A 20,053-nucleotide genomic window follows, 5' to 3' on the forward strand; every position below is an offset into this window, starting at 1 on the left:
GTGACCAGTAGTAAAAGACAAAACAGAAAAAACCCTGACATGATGAAAGTCAAATTGGCAAAACTCCACTTCCTCCCACAGAACTTGGATTTCACCAAAAAACCTTCTGGAGCAGGAGAGATGGCCACTTAAATAAAAGTACCTTAGTGGGAGTCCCAGGTACAGAAGAGGTGGGGGATGCTGGGAAGGTGAGGACACATTTCTTCCCCAAACAGCGGCTGTTGGTCTCAATGTCTTCATAAGGGTTTTCCTTCGATGGTGGATCTGCAGCAAAAAGCCACAAGCAAGAGACTGTAAGTGCAGAAAATCCTTGAGGTTTCCATAAAAATCTGTTTGGGGATCTGCTGGCCTTCTCCCACCTCCCACATCAGACATAAAGACCTGTTCTCAAGCATTCCTGCAATTGCTTCATTCTCTCCATAGCCCTAGAAGTCCAGCTGCTCGCTGGACAGTGTCCAAACCCCAATGCTGATATATGCAGCCATAGGAACTTGTAACAGATACTACAGATGGAAAAGACCCAGCAAGTTCTCAAGTTCATTTCCCTGTCTTCAAAGGAGCTGTGAGGTTCTCATGCACATCAGTCCATAATTATATTTCCTTCTTTTCAGTCTTCTGCTTAGAATTGTCACCAAACGAAACTGTGAGCTGAAGGCTAGCATAAGAGTCCTCTCTCCTCTGTTTAAACCCCACATTTAGGGGGACCTCTGGTCATCATTTAATTGGGGCTGACACAATGCACTGCTCTTGGGCTGACTCTGCAGAAAGATTTACTCCACTCTCTGAACATGGATGCCTGCCACACAGCGTAGGTTTTCAAACACATCTACCAATCATGGATGCCTCAATCTCACATGCCCCACTTTAGAAAGAGGGAAGGATTCACCTCACCTAACCTAGACCATCCAAAGTCAGGATGCTCTCTCCCTGGAGGGTGGGGGTGGGAAAGGGACACCTCTAAAGTAACATTCAGCTCATTCTTACTTAGGAACCCCTCAAAAACACAAGTCTTGAATGACCACACAGAAGCATTCCTTTCTTTACACTGATTCTGGAGACAAGGCATACAACCAACTTCTTACATCCCACTCTTCAACAGTGCTGGGAAATGCAAACACAAGTGTGTTCAGAAAGAACACACAACTTTGAAAAAGCAGGTTGTGACATCTCCATCTGAGCATCTAAGAAAGCAATGACAAAGACTTAGCCCAAGCATCTGCATGGGCAGGCAACTTGTTATGAGATTTCTCTTTTCATTGCCACCATTTCATACCATCCCAGTGGACAGCTGGGACTTGAAGCAACTTATTGTCATGTAAAGCTTGGCTGAGAGCAAAGACCGGAGGTCCACAATGCTGCAGGCCTCCGGAGCAGGGACCGGCTGTAGGCTCTGTCGAACTCCCACTCTCCCACCTGCCTGCCCTGCTGGGGCAGAAGTGCAGCTGAAGTCTCCAGGCAAGAACAGAAACCCAAGACTTTTCCAATGCTGTCTTCTGTCTGTGGCTTGGTGATACCCAGTACCACAGTGGTGAATCTGAATTCACCAAGGAGGAGAAGGTAAGCATGTGTGACACCAGCAAAGCAAGTCTACATGAACATTTTGTCAGCAAACATGCTCCCATCCCTGAAAGTGGCTCCACTTTCTAATTCCAGTGGCACGCTTCCGTACTGAAAATATGCTTCAGCTGTCATGTAACTGGGTATATTGGTGAAAAAAGAACAAGCTTGGGTTCTGTTGCCTACCCCATCCTCAAACTGCTTGGCAGCATGTCCAATTAGCCTTGGTCTAGAAGAAAGAACAGAGTTTCCCTTTTATTTTTTTTTTTTTCCCCAAATAAACCTTGTCATCCATCTGCCCAGTACAATTATTTCCAATATTCAAGGTAAGCAATGACAAACAGGTAAAAAGATGGTGCATGAAGGGAATCTGTGTCACTTGCTGGGAAAGGGAATGGTTCTCCCACCAGCAGCTGAACCCTCTCTAAATCACGCATATGAATATGGGGTGTATGTATGTGCTTGCATGCCTTGATGGACACACATGACTATCTCTGGGTCAGCACTAGTGTCTTGCAGCTGAGGTCTTGGTTCTCCCTTCATTGGTGTGGTTTTCACACTTTGTTTATGTTTTGTGGACTAGACCCACTTGTGGTCTTGTGAAAAACAAAACTACAGCTTTTTTTGAGTTATCCCTGTCCACCTCTTTTCCCAAGCTTCCATGGTAACACCACCAGGACTGCAGGAACCAATTAAAGATCACTGACTCCAGACAAAGCCTAAACATGCAGGAAGAAAACAAAAAACCAAACATGCCCCGTTAGCTGATGATCACCCATAACTTTGTTTCCTTTTAATCTTTGCAACTAAAAGCTGGACGCGAGAGGAACTTCAGCCTGGTATTTGAGTTCACTGCAAGCTTGGGACACTGGGGTGTGTTTGTGTTTGAACGGATGGATTTGCCTATACAGCCACTCTGTAATGGTATCCATGTTATTCCAGCTGACAAGGTGACCCTTACTCAGTGGTTTCTGAGACCTCCCACTACGCCCCAAGGCAAAAAACCCCAGCAGCTGCTCAGGCGCTCCCTGTTCCTTTGCCCCCCTCCCAAGTAAAGAGAAGAAAAAAGCAAATACAAGGCCTCTAGCTCCACAAACAAGGCCGACAGCTTCAAAAATGTCAAAAAGGTCCAACTGGCAACACCTTCTCTGCCATCAGTCCTAAGGGAACACAATTCCTTTGAGAGATCTTTCTCAGCAAGTATGATGAGATTTTATTCATATCAAAGTAACAATGCCCTGCCTGCTCCTGAGAAAGCGCAGCCCCTCCCATGCTGAACAGCACAGACCACCTTTGTACAATTACAGCTGCGTGGTGAGAGCTGATGCAGCTATTCTCTTCCTATTCTGCTGAACACAGCCAAGAGCTTTACACAGCACTAACCTACAGCTACTAAAACTTCTTATGGCTTTTTCAGAGGTGCTTCTATTCTACGCTCCATAAAAGCCCATCTAACTCACAATATTAAAAACCACTATATAAATTGAGAGTGTAAAAGGAAATAGTCTTTAAAATGGCATTGATCTGCCATCAAAGTTAGAGAATTAAATAAAACTCCATTTCAAAGATTATGGGACCTAGTTTCTTAATTTCAGTGGTACCTGGAATGATAGACAATCCCATTTCTGAACTGTGGAATTGACTTCAAGGCTGTTTTCAGACTGTTCCCATTATCTCAATGGCGACAAGTTCACCACAGTGGACAGACCAGAGCTGTGAGAAGTAGTCCACAGGAGAAAAGGAAGACAGAGGAGAGATGCCAGCAAAAAAATAAAAGCTGGTTCCCACATGCCTCAGGTTCATCTTTGAAGCTGATGAGTTTTGAAACATTCCATCTGTTTTTCTTATTACTTCCCAATAATCTGTGTAAAATGTGTCTTGGTTTGCATTTGGATAATAAACATACCTTATTCAGCACCTCTGGTGAGTGCCTGTTGACCACGAGTCTTCTCAGTTACTCAGTGTTAGCAGTCAAACCCCTCCCCTGTCCAAAGCTCCTACCCAGTATGTCCTGTTCAAAGCTCCTACCCAGGATGTCTTCATAGACGTTCTCCTCAGATAAAGTGCGTGTGAGGGCCAGCTTGGTCTGCGCGTACCAATCCACCCGGCCATTCTCCGACGATGACTGCAGCAAGTCTTCAAACTCATATGACTTCCTGCACCATTGATGGCAGGGGAGAAGGAGCAAAGAGTTAACCAGCATTTATAACCAAATCATGGCTAATTCACTTATCCAACATGCCATGCAGCTGGCAAAATGAATTACTGAGAAGAGAACATTTCACAGCCTCATCCCATAAAAAGCATGAAAAAGTAACACCGAGATCAGTTATTTTTGTCAACCACACAAATAACGGCCTTTCAGGGATGCTGTAGATAATCTGGGTTGTCATGGCAATAGCACACTCTGAAGATGCAAGTGTTAAGCGGCACATCCTGCAACATGGCGTAGAACCTGAGGCCATGAGAAGTCCCATTCCACCCCTGGCAGGAACAGGGAGGTCCCAAAATCAGCTGTCTTTGAGAGGAAAGCAATACTTACATGCAGGATGATGGTAGAAAGGGTAAAAACAATTAAATGTCCTCCACTAACAAACCTGGAAAGTTTCAATTTCCTTCCTGCACCCAAGCCAGGAATTCTTAGGTGACAGTTTATGCAGAAGGCATTAGAAACAGCTGTGCAGTTTATGCTCCCCACCTCAAAAATGTATGACAATCATGTGGGAGGGGAGAAAAGGCAAGAAAGCACTACAGAAGAATATATACACATCAGATTCAGTTAGAAGAACAGGTTTATTATGAACAGTGAAAATGCTGTGGTAATGTCTAGAGAGTATCATTCCAGACCTTGTTCCAGACCAGCTGTAGTAATTTTGTAATTAAATAGATTTTCTGCTAAAAACCCAAACCAAAATGCTAAACCTCTCAATCTTGGGCTTGAAAGTTAAGCTATGTAATACAGTGACCTTAAAGCCCAAATGTGCCGTGACTTATCCCTTCACAGTTCTCCTGTGAAGTTGTGCTGGCCACTCATAGGTCTCAGAGAGATGACTGAGTGCTGGTTATGACCAGCAAGGCTCTCTGGGGATTATAAATGACCAAGGAAGATCCATCTCTCCCAGAGAGATATGGGAAGGTAGGACTCCACCATCGAGACCAACACCTTTGTGAAACACAAGCCAGAATACCTGTGATCAGCGTTGTTCTTGTGCTTCCCACTCCAGAGCCTCCTGCTGACAGCTGACGGGGGAGGAGAGGAGGGGAGAGGAGGGGGAGGAATGGATGGCAGAGGGGGTAAGTTTCTTTTATTCCTAGCTGCTGGCACCCAGTCCTCTTCCCCCTCGTGTTTGAAAGTCCGCCGGGGCTTTGGCAGTGGGTTGATGAAGGGTTTCTTCTCTGGCACTCCTGGCTCTGTGTACACATTCTCCACCGTGCAGTCCTTGGACTTCGCATGAGAAGTTCTTACCTCTTCTAGAGTCCCAAAAATTGGCTCACTGATTTCAGAGTCCAAGCCAAGAAGCCTTTTGTTGAGCTCAGCCCCACATAGGCTCTCATGGCCCTCGGGAGCAGCGTGTCCTTGTGCTGCCTTCTCCTGCAAGCACTGTGGTGAATAGTAAGTACCAGGCAACTGTGGCTGCAGCTCTGCTGAGCCATCTTTCAAAGCCTGCTCTAGCTTCTTGACCTGACTAAGCACTGAAAGATTCTCCTTCTGGACCTCCCACTTCCCACCTTTCACCTCTTTACATTTTCCAGGGTTGGACTCCACTTCCTTATCCTTCTGCGCTTCCCCCTTTCGCTCTGCTGCCTGCCCTGTCCCTTTCCGAGTTCCTGCTTTCCGCTCATTCTCTTTGCCTTGCCCTTTGCACTCCAGTTCCCAGTTCGTAAGTCTCTTGATCTCCACCTTCCGAGTCATCAGTGCTTCCCCACTTGCCTTCTCAGTTACACAGGGCACCTTGTGCTCCTCTTTAACTCCCTGCTCCTCCTCCTTGCGAGAAACAGACTGTGTTTCCTTTTTCCCTTCCCATTCTGAAATTTTGTCCTTGATGCTGAAAGACTTATTCCTCAAGCCAATTTTTCCAGGTGACCGTATATTCTGAGTGCCTCCTATCTGTCTCCTGATGATTTTACTGTTTTCTTTAATGTTCAGATCCACAGACGGGTCACTGATGATCATTTTGGGACTAAGCATGTTCTGCTGAAAGCAGTCTAGCCTTGGATCCAGCATCAAGTTCTCCAAGGCTCCCAGTGGGTTCTTCACCACAGAAGAAACCGGTTCAGCTTCAGGTGTTAAACCCAGGGCGACAGAGGCACCTTCAGAACATCTCTCACTCAAAAATGCACACAAAGGGCTTTCTAATTCCTTCACAGCTGCTGTATTGTTTTTATCCGCAAGCTTGATCCTACACACCAAAGACAAAAAGAGAAGAAACATTCACTACCATCGCTCACCCTTGGTTTAGTCCACCAGCTCCACAAGTTCTACTCAAAGTTGGTAACAGGAAAGGATGGTCAATCCAAGCACTTGAGAAATGTGCTCACAGGGAAGGAGGCTCAGGGAATGGTCCTTATAGCCAGAACACAATGCGCTCCTCTTGTTGCGACTAAGACAGAGTTTGAAACTAAATCTTTCTCTGTAGCAGAAGTAGGTGGCAGGTGAGTGAGGTAATTTTTGTACATCAGGCATGTTGATACAGTGAGAGGTTCAGCAACATTTTTGTGGGTGTGTTTAGAAGTGCAGTAGAGTTTTGGAAATTGTCAGGGCATTAAGCAGGTCAATTACAAATAAATCCAAAATAGACCATTTGCAAACAATAGCAAAAATGCTGCTGTTAAACAGAGGAGAAACCATGTGATGCAGTTGTCATTCCTCTAGTGCCTGCTCAGAGAATCTCTCTTGGTCCATCCAAATGTTTCCCAAATGCATATTAATGCACAAAGCCTGCACTTTTATTATTACATTTCTAGGGCTGTAGCATCCCAGGCCACATATGGGCTTGGGCTTCCATGCACCCAGGCACAATCTCTCTGCCTGTAGCACGTGATGTAGCACCCAGACACCAGATTCAACATTCTCAGAGCAAAGGATTAAATGTCTTAACTGAGTGCAAATCACCCCAAAAATCGCTAATATATTTAGTTTAGGGATTTCAAAGTGTGTGATATCACAATATCAATATTGTGTTATTTTATCAACATAATAAAGTTCCAGCTGAACAGACAGTTATTTCAACACAAAATGTTTCTGAACCAAAGCACTTAGCCATGTCTTTTGGGTTTGCCTGGGCTTGGGAACAAGTACCAGGACAACAGAAGGTAGTTACTGGAATGAAAAATCCCTATCGTTAGTCCCATCTGATTCCAACACTGAGATTCAACTCAGGAAATTGCTCTATTAACTTAAATGTATCAAGTGTGCCTCTTCCAGAACTTTGCACTCTTGTAAGAACATCCATGTGGATACCCTGCGTGCTGGCAGGCCTCAAGCTTTGTCCTGGAGTTAAGCAATGCTGGCAGCCATTGCAGACTCAGTTGTAGTGCAAATTGAATCTGGGACAGATTTCTGAGCAGAAATGGGATCCGAGCCAGATACTGCTCTTCCCTAGCCTCACAGATATTTAACTCCTGGTTGTCTCAGTGACAACATCATGCTTTGGTTAAGATCTGGTATTCTGAACACCATGTCTTTCCCAAGGAGCAAGGCATCACAGTGCCACTGGTGGTTGGACTGCGCAACAGAAACCAAGGCTGGACACGGAAAAACCTGCAACAGGTGGTGACAGTAGGGCTTATCTGAAGAGTCTGCAGAGTCTCCAGCACTGAAGATTTCAAGTGCTGGCAGGACAAACATTGACAGGGATGTCATCACCACAAATGGTCTTGCCCTGGGGCAGACCTCTTCTAGCACTGTGAGTCTAGGACATTATCCGTCTGACTGGATGCTAAAATGCAGTGTTAAAAGTCCTGACATGGCAATGAAACCACCCAAGCCATACAGAGGTGTGTTTTAATGTGAGAGCAGAGAGGGACAGGGCAGGGCAGAGAGAGTGTTTCCTTCTTTTGTTTTCCTTTCTGTTGGGGATAATAAACACAAGCAAAGCACCCTGGCACTGAAACATAGAAAACTCTCACCGCTCAACAGACTTGCAGACACTGCTTTCAGACTTGCTGCTCACATCGGTCGCCTTGATAGCTGTCATCATGTCAGCACACAGCGGGGCAGCAGGTCACCTGCAGACAGACACAAGGAAGACATGTTGCTCTGTGTTCGGCATCCTTCTCTCTTCCTTCTACGCGCGCACACACACGTTTCTCATAGAAATCCAGAAGAAGAGCAGAAGCAAGACATGACAGCTCTCTGAGGACAGCCTTGGTTTCCTCCTCCATGAAATGGAAAGAAGGGTGATAGCATTACCCTGCATAAGCCCAGGGTGGAGTTGACAGGTTTTGAAGGCAAAAATTGCCTTTGACTCGGCCTCAACTGTCATACCGTGACTTGAATATGGAGCACATTTTATGAAGGCTTTTATTATTGCCAAAATCTCTGGGGATTTAGGTATTGCTTTTTTCCTCACAGAAGACTAAAGCAAAAATTATTTTAAAATAAGTGTGTTAATGCCAGATGACCTAAGCAGTCCCTGTGCATGCAGCACTGTCACAATGTCCCCAGCTTGGGACAGAAAATATTTTATGCGGAAGAGACACAGCACTGCAGCAACTGATTCCCTCACATCTTTCCCTCTGGTGGGCCATGTTAGGCTGCTTTCAGAGCACAACTCCTTGTGGGGGTAAGACAAATCAGTCACAAAAATTAGTCATTCTGTTTGCCTCATGATTTCTAGCGCCCATGGAGTAAGACTGTTCCTCTCTTTCCTTTGAGTACTGCTGCTAGCTGGTCAATGCAACAGATTCCTCCTTTTTATTGCCCCACAATACTCTTACTCATTAAATAAAAAAAAATAAAAGAATTACTGTGTTACTCTTCATCACCACCTCTCCTCACTTCTCAGGGTGGTCTGCCTGCTCTGCAGCATTGCAATGACAAGGGGCATCCTGTAGGCAATACTTGGAAAATCTGAAGCCTCTCAAATCTGTCCACTTGGCTGGTCTGCCAGATGTTGCCCCAACGTGCTGAGCATTTGGCAACAAGATCGAGTACCTCAGGAAATTTAGTAGATTCTTGTTGTTAAAAAAATAAAAACCACCACACCAGAAACGGTAAAGGACAAAAGGATCTCTTGTTTCCACTGTTCAAGTATTTTGGGCAGAAAGAGGAAAAAAGAAAAGTAGAAAAAACCCACCCAGTCTTGTTTGTTCGCAGTTTTCTCTCCCTCCTTTATCCCACACTGGCAATGTTCCTAACGAAAAGTGAACTCTGGGTCAAGTCAAATGTGTACACACTCAGGGCAGCTCATTGCTAACCATTTAGCGGACTCTCTTCCCCCAGACAATAAACCCCCTTGGCTTCTCTTCCTCGTTAGTAACTAGAACACCCACTTCACTTCTAGACACAGAGCAGCCTTGCAACACTGTCAAGAAAATTTACCAGCCCGAGGAACAAAATCTATTCAGCCATCCGTTAACTGTTATGGATTGAGAATAATGAAAAACTAACCATCGCTCATGTCCCTGGCCAAAGAATGACTCACCCAGGCAGCCAAAGCAGATTCCTGCAAAGCTGCAACAGAGGCTGCTCTGCACTTGGCTTACAATGTCCCTAGAGCGCAGATGGTCTCTTCACTCATCACTCATTTAGTGCCTTGCACAGCAGGGTCAGTGGCTGGAGCTCCTCGGCACTGCCTTTAGCAGTAAGAAACGTAACAACGGGAGTCAGCATACACACAACCCCTGTGGGTCTGCTGCCACACCAAATGTTCGCTTGGGATAAGCTCCTCTGTCTTGATAAGACCACACAATTTCCCCATCAGGAAACTTTTCCAACAGCCCCCTAACAAACACTGCCTTGAAAACAAACACCTGGGTATGAGCAAATGTTTGCTGGTGCTCAGCACAGTCACGTACCTGACGCAAATCCTGTGGGAGAGGCCAAAAAGAACATAATACAGAAGAAGAGGTGCATTCATTTCTTCATCTGTAGTGGATGGGACAGACCCCATCACCTTCAGTGAGAAGAAGCAAGGCACAACACAGTTGCCGAGTGCTGCAAAAGAGTCTCCTGTGAAAGGAGCACTGCTGCAATCAGCAGATCAGCATGACTTGAAGCCAAGGCCAGAGGGACATCTGTCCCCCCACAGCCACCACATGTGGCAGGAGTAACCAAAGCAACGCACTCACACTGGGCAGATTAAAGAGCAGGCCAGCTTCCAAAGCAGCAACACATCAGATGCTGCAACATGACAAGAGCCAGGTACCTACTGACACACCCATTGACTACACAAGCTGCTCAGGGAAGTAAAGTCATCCCTAGGAGATACACAGAGTGCTGCGCCTTCACCCTTGAGCAGCAGGGTATACAGGGTGTCCTCAGCATCACCTAGGGGATTATTATAGCATGTTAGCTGGTCCTGCCCAAAAGAGTTAATATTTATCCAAACACTCTGGAAGACATGAAGGGAAAAAAAGAGTCACCTCTGGAATAAAATAGCAGAAAATAATAAGGTATCTCTCCCAATTAGTCCAACAGTCAGATAATTTGCTTGGAGGCAACCCCAAGCCCAAATGAACTTCAAAGCTGATGGGATCATCTCTTCCGTTAATAAGGTCACCAGAAACGACTTGCAGGCCTGACCCACAGGCATTGCCAACACCTGACAAGAAGAAGCTAGGGTGGCAGTGATGGAAAATTGCCTCCAGTAGGAAAACAAAAGGTAGGCCTTCTCTACTGAGGTGTGGCTCCACAAGGCACCCAGAGTTAACATGACAGTTCACTGCAAAGGGCAAAAGGAGCTCCTGTTCATCCTGTCTTCCCACATCTCTGCTATGATCAACCACACTCTACCCTGATCATGTGCTGGCTTGGGCTCTCTTTGGAGCACCTCTGTGACCAACTATAGCTCGCTGAGAGTTTTAGACAAAGCAGCTCAAGGAAGGGGTCCAACATGCACCCGATCTGGTACAAGGGAGGTGATGAGACTGTGTGGACAGGAGAGAAAGAGGGAGGGAAGTGGAGAGAGAGAGCATGAGAGAGTGCGCCTGTAGGGATGGGGAAGGGAGACCTGCCAGTGGCTCAGAAGTGTTATCCGAAATGCTCTGCTTTCCTGCCTCATGTGCAATATGACCAGGGCCCTACAAACTGCCTAGAAGAAACAAGCAGGCCTGAGCTCAGTTAGTAGGTGACCAGAGAAGGACATACATATATCCATCTGGTACTTCTTGAAGAAACGCTGCCTTCTCTAAAAACCACAGAAGAACTTTCTACCAGCAATGGAAGGCACAGCCCCATGGCAACCCAAGCCAAGGGCCACTGCTCCAGGCACACAGACCCCAGAGTAAGGTCATAAAAGGGGAGAGAAGATGCTGAGCTCCATCTGGAGAGCCTTGCCACTGCAATATATTCAGTAATCCCTCCCATTGTTTGGGGGAACAAAGCAGTCATCTGGTATGGTTTCAAAATTAAACTAGGAAAGGAAGGACAGGGGAGGAGGCGGGAAGAAAGGAGGGGAAGGAGCTCTCAAATCTGTTGGCCGGACCCTGGGAAGGATGTGAAGTCTCCCAGCAGAAGACTCGGCATATCTCCCACACGCACCCGGCCTCACGATTCCCAGGGCCATGTGATAGGGGCTTCCTGCTACCAAGCAAAGCGAGACCTACCCCGACCTCTCTCTTCCAAACAGAGTTCCTGCCTGCTTTGTGTTCGAAAAGAGGCGTTTGTTTACCGATCTATCATTGGCATGCAGGAAACAGCCTTGAAATGAGCTGTAATCATCTGTCTCCAGCAATAGCTGTTTGGCTTTATTCTAATTTAAGTTTTCCTCCCCCACTCCCCTTCCCCAGTGCCCTCTTCCCCACTTCCGATCAAAATGCAGTTGGAGTATGCACATCTGGTTCAGGGCACTAGATACTACGCGATGTTTCCAAAGCAACCAGTGAATAAAAAAGAGGTGGTGACAGTAGGCATGCTCCCACTCTCAAAAGTCAGAGAAGTCTTCCAGAGGAATACTAGCTAAACTCCTTCAGGGAGAGGAAAACACCAGCTCTGCTCACTGCATTTGGTGTAGCCACCAGACAACGACAAAAGCCAGAGGAGCACCCAATGCCCTGCAGTCCACATCATCAGAAATGCACACAGGCAGTGCGCAGGTCACACACATGGAGTCTTGCCTCCGATAAGGTCAAGCAGTGATGGCAGCAGGTCCCAGCCCTCCCTTCTTTGCTACCTCATTTGTGGGGAATAAACCAAGAATACTTTAAAAGGGCTTGTGTTTCTGGGATGGGTATTATTATTACCGCGTGCTGGAGGCCATGTCTCAAGATTTTCTTTGCTCTGTTTACTGTGCACCTCGCACAAAAATTGGATCCAAGTCTGTAACTGGATACTAGCCACACGACTGGTGCATACAAACAATATGGCTTCACAGCACCGGGAGCAACCCACAGCGGGTCAAACTCTTTTCCAAGAAGAAAGACATGCTGAGTTTAAAGCTCATGTATGCTTTCTTCTCCTTGGTGCTCACAGAAATGGTCTCTCCAGTTACTTTCCAGACCAGCCAGACAAAGCCTGCAAGTAACAGCTCTCCACTGTGGTGCTTTACAGAACAATGGATGCAACACACAGACAGCAACAATAAGACAACAATATATGACATACCTATATAAAGAACAGGAAGGATGCCAAGAAGACAAAACACTAACAGGAAAATCATGAGTAAGGGGAAGCCAAAAGTTAAAGCCTGCAGGGCTCCCTCCCCCAGCCCTTGCTCTGTTTGGAGCCTGCTTCCCTTTGGGGGAAGAAGCAGGCAGAGGACGCGTGCTTGTGCACGAACACACATGCAGAGGCCACTGCGTGGGCCCCTGGGCACAGTCCCAGCACCAGGCAGCATCCCTGGGCCCGGGTATAAGCATGCTGCCTTCCTGAGGTCCCTGGCAGCAGCACGACCTCAGGGGGCGAGCCTCCACAGAACAGGAAGGACACCAACTGAGCGGGGATGTGGCAAGAGCAGAGAAGGGCACAGGGACCCATGAGCAGGCTCCTTTGGTGAAACAAGATGCTTGCAATGGGGGAGTCACTGACTCGAGGTGCCCAACGCCAACCGAGCTGCAAAGCAAGGGTTTTCTGAAACTTGAGCTCAGAGTGTTTGACCCAAAGCTCCACTACACATGCCATGAACCTTCCCTAGCTGACTGCAGCAACAATTTCTTCTCAGGACTTCCGTGAAGTCCTCTTCTTTCCTCTCTCAGTTAGCCCTGCAGGTGAGTGTACCCTAAAGTCTGGGAGGTTGGGCCACCTCCGCAACAGCAGGGCTTCTCAGTGGCATCCGGTAAAAGGATGATTCAGCTTACACACAAGAAGAGTCTTTTTTACCAAGAGGGGACTAGGCACCAGAGAGGTTGTGGAGGCTCTATCCTTGGAGATACTCAAAACCCGAATGGACAATATCCTGAGCAAGCTGCTCTATGTGACTCCACTCTGAGCAGGGGGCTCAACTTGGCCACCTCCAGAGGTGCCTTCCCATGTCAGCTACTCTGCCATCCTGTGCTGGGTACAGTTAGTCTGGGGAAAGGGGAGCTGTCACCTATTTGCAGGCACCGATTATCCTGGCCACACAAGTCTCCTGCTGGCCACAGAGACTGAAGACACTAAAAGCAGGATTGTTCAGTTCATGACACTAGTAATGAGATCCTAACTGTAGACAGTCAGGACCAAGTCATTTATTAAAGAAAAAAAAAGCAGGATAAACTTATGTAAACATATCCATGAAGAACCAATGACTGGGAAGCCATATGCTCCTATAGTATCTTGTAGAGCCAGATCCCACACAGCCTCCTACCCCAGTTGTCCCACTCTGTCCTAACTTTTCCCTTTGATCTATCATCTCTTACACTACAGGGCTTACAAACGGGGTCAGGAGAATCCCATGTGTCAAAGCAAACCGTATTTTCAAAAACTCCAAGTGGAATTGACGTACCGCCACCTCTTTCTTTGTGCATGCACCCCATATCAGAGGAACAACGCTGCAATGCTAAGAATGCAGAAACACACAGTGTCAACGTTCAGCCTGTGTGCAGAAAAGCTGTGTTGTGTGTTATGATATGTCTTTAATTTTATGATATAAGTCGTTCTACTGACCTTCTCCACAGAACAGACTCTGCCTGCTTATATGTCACTATCTGATTTAAAGGATTACCATGGTTAAAGGGACTGCCCCACTTCTCCTTCTCCCTGGGCCCCTGCTGCTCCCTTGGCTGCCTGCAATGTGATCTCACCCCTGTCCTTCATAAAGGACATGCCTGATCAGATCTAATAGTTGCCATTGACTCAGGACATGCCTACTTTTTCCTACTTTCTTGCTCCTGCTTCCTTTGTATCAGCTCCAATGCTTGTAAAGCCCTTTCTGAGCTAGCAAGGGCTAGCAAGCTCGCTAGTTCAATTCATTAAACTAGCAAAGAAATAAGAAGTGGGAAAAGCAAAAAGTTTTCTGCTTGGATAGTGATATCAGTCACCTGCCATGGAAAACCTGATGAGCACTGAAGTACATGGAAGGGAACAGATGAAATCATATTGCTGGGACAGACTGACCAAATATTTTGCTTTCTCCTCACTGCTTTCCTTCAAGGACGTTTGTTGCTCACCATATAACCATATAAATGGCAAACAGGGCTGCACAGACTACAGGCAAAACTACAATTTGCTCTTAGAGCAAGACTTGATTTTTCACACTGTTCCATCTGCAAACCCCACCACCTTCACAAGACCCACAGCCCCACATCTGGCACCCAGGCCAGGAAATGCACAGCTGGCTGCAGCTCGCAAAAACTCCACGTTCAGGGTTTGTCCGACACAGTGGTGAGCTCTGGGAAGGGCAGGTAAGGAGGTTCCTAGCTATTTCTCCTTCATTACCTGCCAAATTAAGCAAGGATTTCACTTGCTACATTACCCTGACTTGCCTCCAGAGCGGTTCCCTTCTGTCGCACTGAAGGAGACTGCAGACGTGCCAAACAGATGCCTGTGACTGCCCAGCCAAGCTTGACTGCTGCAACACACACCTGTGGAAGACATGACTGAAATGGCATGGACAACCTTATTACACATACAGAAACTCCATTCAAAGAGCACAAATGAAGTTTCAGCTTTGGGTTGGTTGGTTTGGTTTAAAGGCAAACTGGAAAAAATACCCAGAGGAGTCCCATGGTGTGGGATGGTATGGAGTTACCAGTACGGCTGAATATTTTGGCTCCACCACAGCAACCTCTGACACCTCAGCTAGTGGCACAGCTGGTAACAGCAGCAGCTTCTGGAAGAGGATGGGACAGATGCTCTGCCAGGGGTTCTGCACACAATTGGCAGGGCACAGGGACCTCACAGGCTCCATTCCAGGCTTTAGAAATAAGCAGGTTATGGGGGAGCATGCCATTATTTTTAAGTTTGTTCTCTGTCCTCTCACATCCTCACACTAGAACAGTGTTACATAGTCTCCCTCACCTACTCAGTAGCAGCCCCTGCTTCCCAGGGGTCCCCTTGCCCAGGTTTAACTCTGAGGTCACTATTCGAGTCCCGGTTTCCTCACCCACTGCTGATCTCCTCTTTTTCCCACTCACTATCAGCTGGCCCAGCCATGCCCTCTCTGCCCCTCCCCATCACCACTTCACTGTATCCCTCTCTTTCCAGACTTGTCCCCTCAAATCATCGCTTAGCCAGTCCTTCTCTACCCGTAGCTCATCCAAATATGTTCCTTCCATCCTAAGGACATTCTACAACAGCTCCTACCTGCAGACTCTTCTTCCCCTTCCTTCCCCCTCCCTGCCCAAACTAAAGGCTCTCCCAGATCTACCTGCCCCTCAGCCTTGCATCAGTTTTTCTCACCCACCCCTGTCCTACCTCCCTGCTCCAGCAGAAACAGCCTCCCCTCCACACTTCCAGCTTCTGGAAGACTCCACCACTCAATCTACTACCTTAAAAGCCGCTTCCCTGCAAGTTCCAGTTTTTGGTGTTTTTTTTACCTGCCTTGTCTCACCAAAACAAAGCCACCTGACACCAGATTGGCTTGAGCACCCCCTTTCTTGCCTGCCCATACAGGGCAGAACTTGAGAAGCTTGCACTTTTCGCCAGGTTTTAGATCTCCTACAGCTCTCTCCTGGCTACCAAACATCCCAAACTCCTAGATGTCCACAGTGCTTATCTGACACAATACTTGCCCTACATGGACAGTCTGCACCTACACATTGAAGACATTGGACTCAATACATGCATTTCCACTGTCAATATCCTGGTGCATCCCACACCTCTGCCCCACTGCATACCCATGCATACACAGTGTAGCAATTATTTCTTTAGAAGCAGAATGACTGCATCTTTATATCCAAATCATTGACCTTGACTAGGACCAAGGATTTTTTCACTCCTTCCTAGTCCAGGCTTTGCGTCTTCTGGATACTAGTATATTAAGCTGTTTCCACCTCTTTTCTGCTATCGTGCCAGCAGGATAATCGATGGCCCAGGAGAGAAAAACTCCTGGTAGTCTAGTCCACTGTTCCTGGGCAGAGATTCACAGGGATGTCCTACTAACCCCCAGAAACGTATTCTGTACCTCTGGTTAGGAGGCCAGCCTTTGGCTCTGAGCTGCAGATGGCACGTATCCATTCACATGCGACTTCCAGGTTGAGGATTTATTATAGGACCACTGTTAGGACTGGGTTGGCAACAAGGCTCTGCTTGGAACGAAGCTAACCCTCAGCAATGAGAAGAGGGGAGCCAGCAGGACCTCCTGCGGGCAATATCTGTGGGTCACCTTGGATCTCAATTGCATCCTTCAGCCGTCCATGTTCTGTAGTAAAGCAGCTGCACCCTTGAGAAACTACCCTCACCTCCTGTCCATTACTTCCCTCCACCACCCATTTGCTGAAGGTTGTAGGTGAAGCTCCACAGAGATAGCACCAGGGTCACCTACCTGGCACAGGGAGCTGGAAGGACCACACATTTGGTAACAAGGTAACTACTGAAGATTTTAGCTATTAAAAATAAAAACGTCTGCTGACCACATGCCAGCTGAAATTTTCTTCCCACAGACCCTTGGAAGAGTTAGGGATGACACAGGAGCGGCAAAGGACAAATTCCCTATCCAAACAGCATCACTTCTGTTTTAAAGCATAAGATTAGTCTCAGCAAAAAAGAAAAGCCTGGTGCACTTTCTAACACAGTGGAAACAGGATATTTTTCTCCCCTAGCTTTACTCTTTGAAACAGCTGAAACATTTTGGCTGAAGGCTTTCAAAAGTAATTCAGCCAGAGGCAAATGCTCAGCATGGAAAACTGCAGACTGAAACAAAAAAATTTGACCTGAAGGCAGAAATCGAAAACAGAGTCTCACAATGTGAATTGTCTTCTGTTAAAGGTGGGGCTTGCTGCACCCACTATTATTAAGCTTGCCCCATATTTCTCATTGTCTTATTTTTCCTTTGTTCCTCCCTCTAAACACATAACAAACAGAAGAAAAGCTCAACAACTAAAGGGTATTCATCCCTCCAGTTTCCTTTAGGCAACCACACCCTCAGCTGAAAAATTCCGCATTTTCAGGGTTAGTGGTGGGATGGTACATGACCATGTCAAACAAAACAGCAACGCTCTTTTTCTAATTCACTGCTCACATGCACAGATTAAGTCTTGCATGTACAGAAGGTAAATATTGTTATTCTTTCTGGCTGCAGGTATGGTTTGTATTATTGCTTAGAGACATGATGAGTCTTCAACTCCTGCAGGTAGGTTAACAAATATTAAGAAAAAATTCACATGGGAAGGAAGAGAAAGATTCAGTATTTCCCAATCTGGCTGCTAAAATGAAGTCTAATCACAATGTTTAGTGGAATGGCATGTTTCAGCCTAAGCTTTCTATAAGTAAGTCATGAACAAAAGGTTAAAAAAAAATACAATTCCAGATGTAGAAACCAAGACCCTGGGAAGTGAAGGTAGAAGTACAGGACAGCTCTTCTGTGACGGTTCTTGGCAATACTAGATCATCTCCTTGTGTTTTAGATCTTGCATTAGCCCATGTGTACACACAGTGGGGTTGCTCAGCCCCTTTCAAAGTGGGATAATATTTACTTATGCTTTGCAGCCTAACAAATGAAAATTCAGTTACTTTATGTCAAGGCTGAAGAAGACATTAGTGGTGAATCTTGTGTTACTGAAGTGAACATGAGCTTGCTGATGACATCAGTGGAGCCGGCGTTTCATACCTGTTTTCTTTGGCTTTGAAATTACCCACATACAAGACAACTGTAGTCAATATGGAATAAAACAAAAGAAGTATGGACCAGATTTACATGAGCAGACAATTGCCTGCAGAACCGTCTACCAGCCACATGAAGAGGCAGAATTCCTAGCAGATGCAGTGGAACTGGCTTCAGTCCCCAACAAAGTTCAAGCTACGTTGGCAAATATGCATTTCTACCAGTGTAGCCAATTGGTGTAGATACTTTCCCTCCTTTGACGGGAATGCTGTTACACATATAACCAGTCCTACTACAACAGTAAATCACTTCCAGTGTAAAAAGAATTGGAAAGAATTCAGGGTTATTATTCTGCTTATAAGAAACCCACATATTTGACAGCATAGGAAACAACCTGCCACTAAAATATAGTCTATAAACCATACTGGAATTAATTTTCATGTGGTGAGATAACCTCTGCTATTCTAGCATAAACAGGGCCCAAAGAGGTCCCTTCAAGGAGCAACTCTGCAAAGAGTTTCCTGGCAGGAAGACAAATTGTCTCACATTCAGAAAGGAAATGAGAACATTAAAACGAAGAACCTCAACTTCTTCCAAAATAGCTTATCATCAGGGAAGGCAAACAGAGCCTCAGCAAATCTCTCCTTTGGTGGCCTTCACCCTGCAGGATGCTGACTCTTGCCCCTCCTGATGAGTATTTAGCATGCAGTTTCCTGAAGTGTCCATCACCACAACTTGGGGGCACCGTCTGCAGAGCCCTGGTCGCTGCATGCTCCAAGAGATCTTCCTGTAGTAGTTCTGAGTCCATGACCTGCCCCTACAGTCTGTCTCTATTAAGCATCATCATCTAAGTTCAAGCAAAGAGTCAGTTGTAGATTGCTTTTTGGTTCCGGAGACCCCACTTCCCCCTGCCTTGCTCAACCTCCTCTTTCCTCCCACCTTCACTCTCCCACATAACTTGGCCATCACAAATGCAGAATCTGCTTAGTGCAGATCTTATTTCTTATTGAAATCTTTCAACCACAGTGCAGCACACCACCCCCTCATTCAACCTCCCTCAGCAGAAAGCAGGGCCAGGCAGCACGTGAGCCGCCAAAGATTTACCCAACACGAGGAGGAAGCCTGCACAGCTCCAAAGACAAAAACCTCTGCAAAGAGGGCTTGCATTTATTTATTTTTCCAGGAGGAAAGCTGCTCTTCTGTGGGTGGGTGCGTGCGTGTGTGTGTTTGTCAGGACAATAGGAAAAAGGACACTGGAGCAGAGCTGCCAGGAAACAGTCGGCCATCTGCCCGCGTGGAGAGCAGTTTTTCCTTTTCTTTTGTACCAAGAGGAATGCATCTGAGAGCCGCCATCCGCCCGCGCTGGGAGGAAATCTGAGAGCCTGTGCTACGCCAGGGAGAGGAAGCATGGGGGAGGGAGTGCGCCTGGTCCATGTGGTTAAGCGGTCATTACACTCACGGCCAATAGAAGTGGGAAAAAAAACCCTAACCAAAACCCCCAAATCCTGGGGAAAATCGCTCTTCCTCCTCCGCCCTTTCACTCTCATGTGTGGTTCAATACTCTCTCCCTGCCAGGATGATCTTAAGTGCAGGAACTGCTGAAGGGGCTCAGCAGAGGAGGGTGTCAGGAGGGCAATGGCCTGGGGAAACACAAGGGTTTCCCCCTGCGCTGACACTGGCACCCTCGGACAAGAAAGCAACACAAACAGAAAACCACTTCACATTGCCATGTTGCTCAGCTGCCCACATGCCTCGCAGTAACCAGGCATTTAGCAACCCAAGCACAAAACAGCTTGGGGAAGGAGCTTTTGCTCTTTGGCTCCCTGACCCACCAGACAAGGGTGGAGTGTAAGGAGCAAGTCTACTGCTTATAACCATCCATACATTCTCCTCCAGGGGCTTTGGTGCCACTTCCAACTATAAAAGAAAACTGGAACAGGATGGAAAAAAGATCTGATCATCTGGTACCATCAGGCAAAAATGCTGGCACAATACCATGATGGCTTGGTAGCACATTCTTCTGTCACTTTGGTGGCAGAAAAGACCCCCAAAGTTAAGAAAGGTAAAATTTTTAGAAGTGACTACACAGCTTTGAAGTTTAAGACCCATTTTCAAAACCAACTGAGGATCAGATATTTTTTTAAAACAAACATTGT

At 46.6% G+C, this 20,053-nt stretch overlaps 1 protein-coding gene across 1 annotated transcript in view; it reads right to left on the reverse strand.

Annotated features, from left to right (window-relative positions):
- DENND2A (DENN domain containing 2A) overlaps window positions 1-20,053 on the reverse strand; it is a 62,651-nt gene that overhangs the window by 28,375 nt on the left and 14,223 nt on the right. The window contains exons 2-5 of the mRNA XM_082488490.1: window positions 7,687-7,785; window positions 4,746-5,957; window positions 3,586-3,713; window positions 143-264 (exon numbers count right to left, since the gene is read on the reverse strand). Coding sequence (XP_082344616.1) covers window positions 143-264; window positions 3,586-3,713; window positions 4,746-5,957; window positions 7,687-7,757 — 1,533 coding nt within the window. The 5' untranslated portion in view covers window positions 7,758-7,785. The remainder of the gene's footprint in view (window positions 1-142; window positions 265-3,585; window positions 3,714-4,745; window positions 5,958-7,686; window positions 7,786-20,053) is intronic.

Source organism: Vanellus vanellus (assembly GCF_965231255.1).
Source record: "Vanellus vanellus genome assembly, chromosome: 1".
In the NCBI taxonomy this organism is placed as follows: Eukaryota; Metazoa; Chordata; class Aves; order Charadriiformes; family Charadriidae; genus Vanellus; species Vanellus vanellus.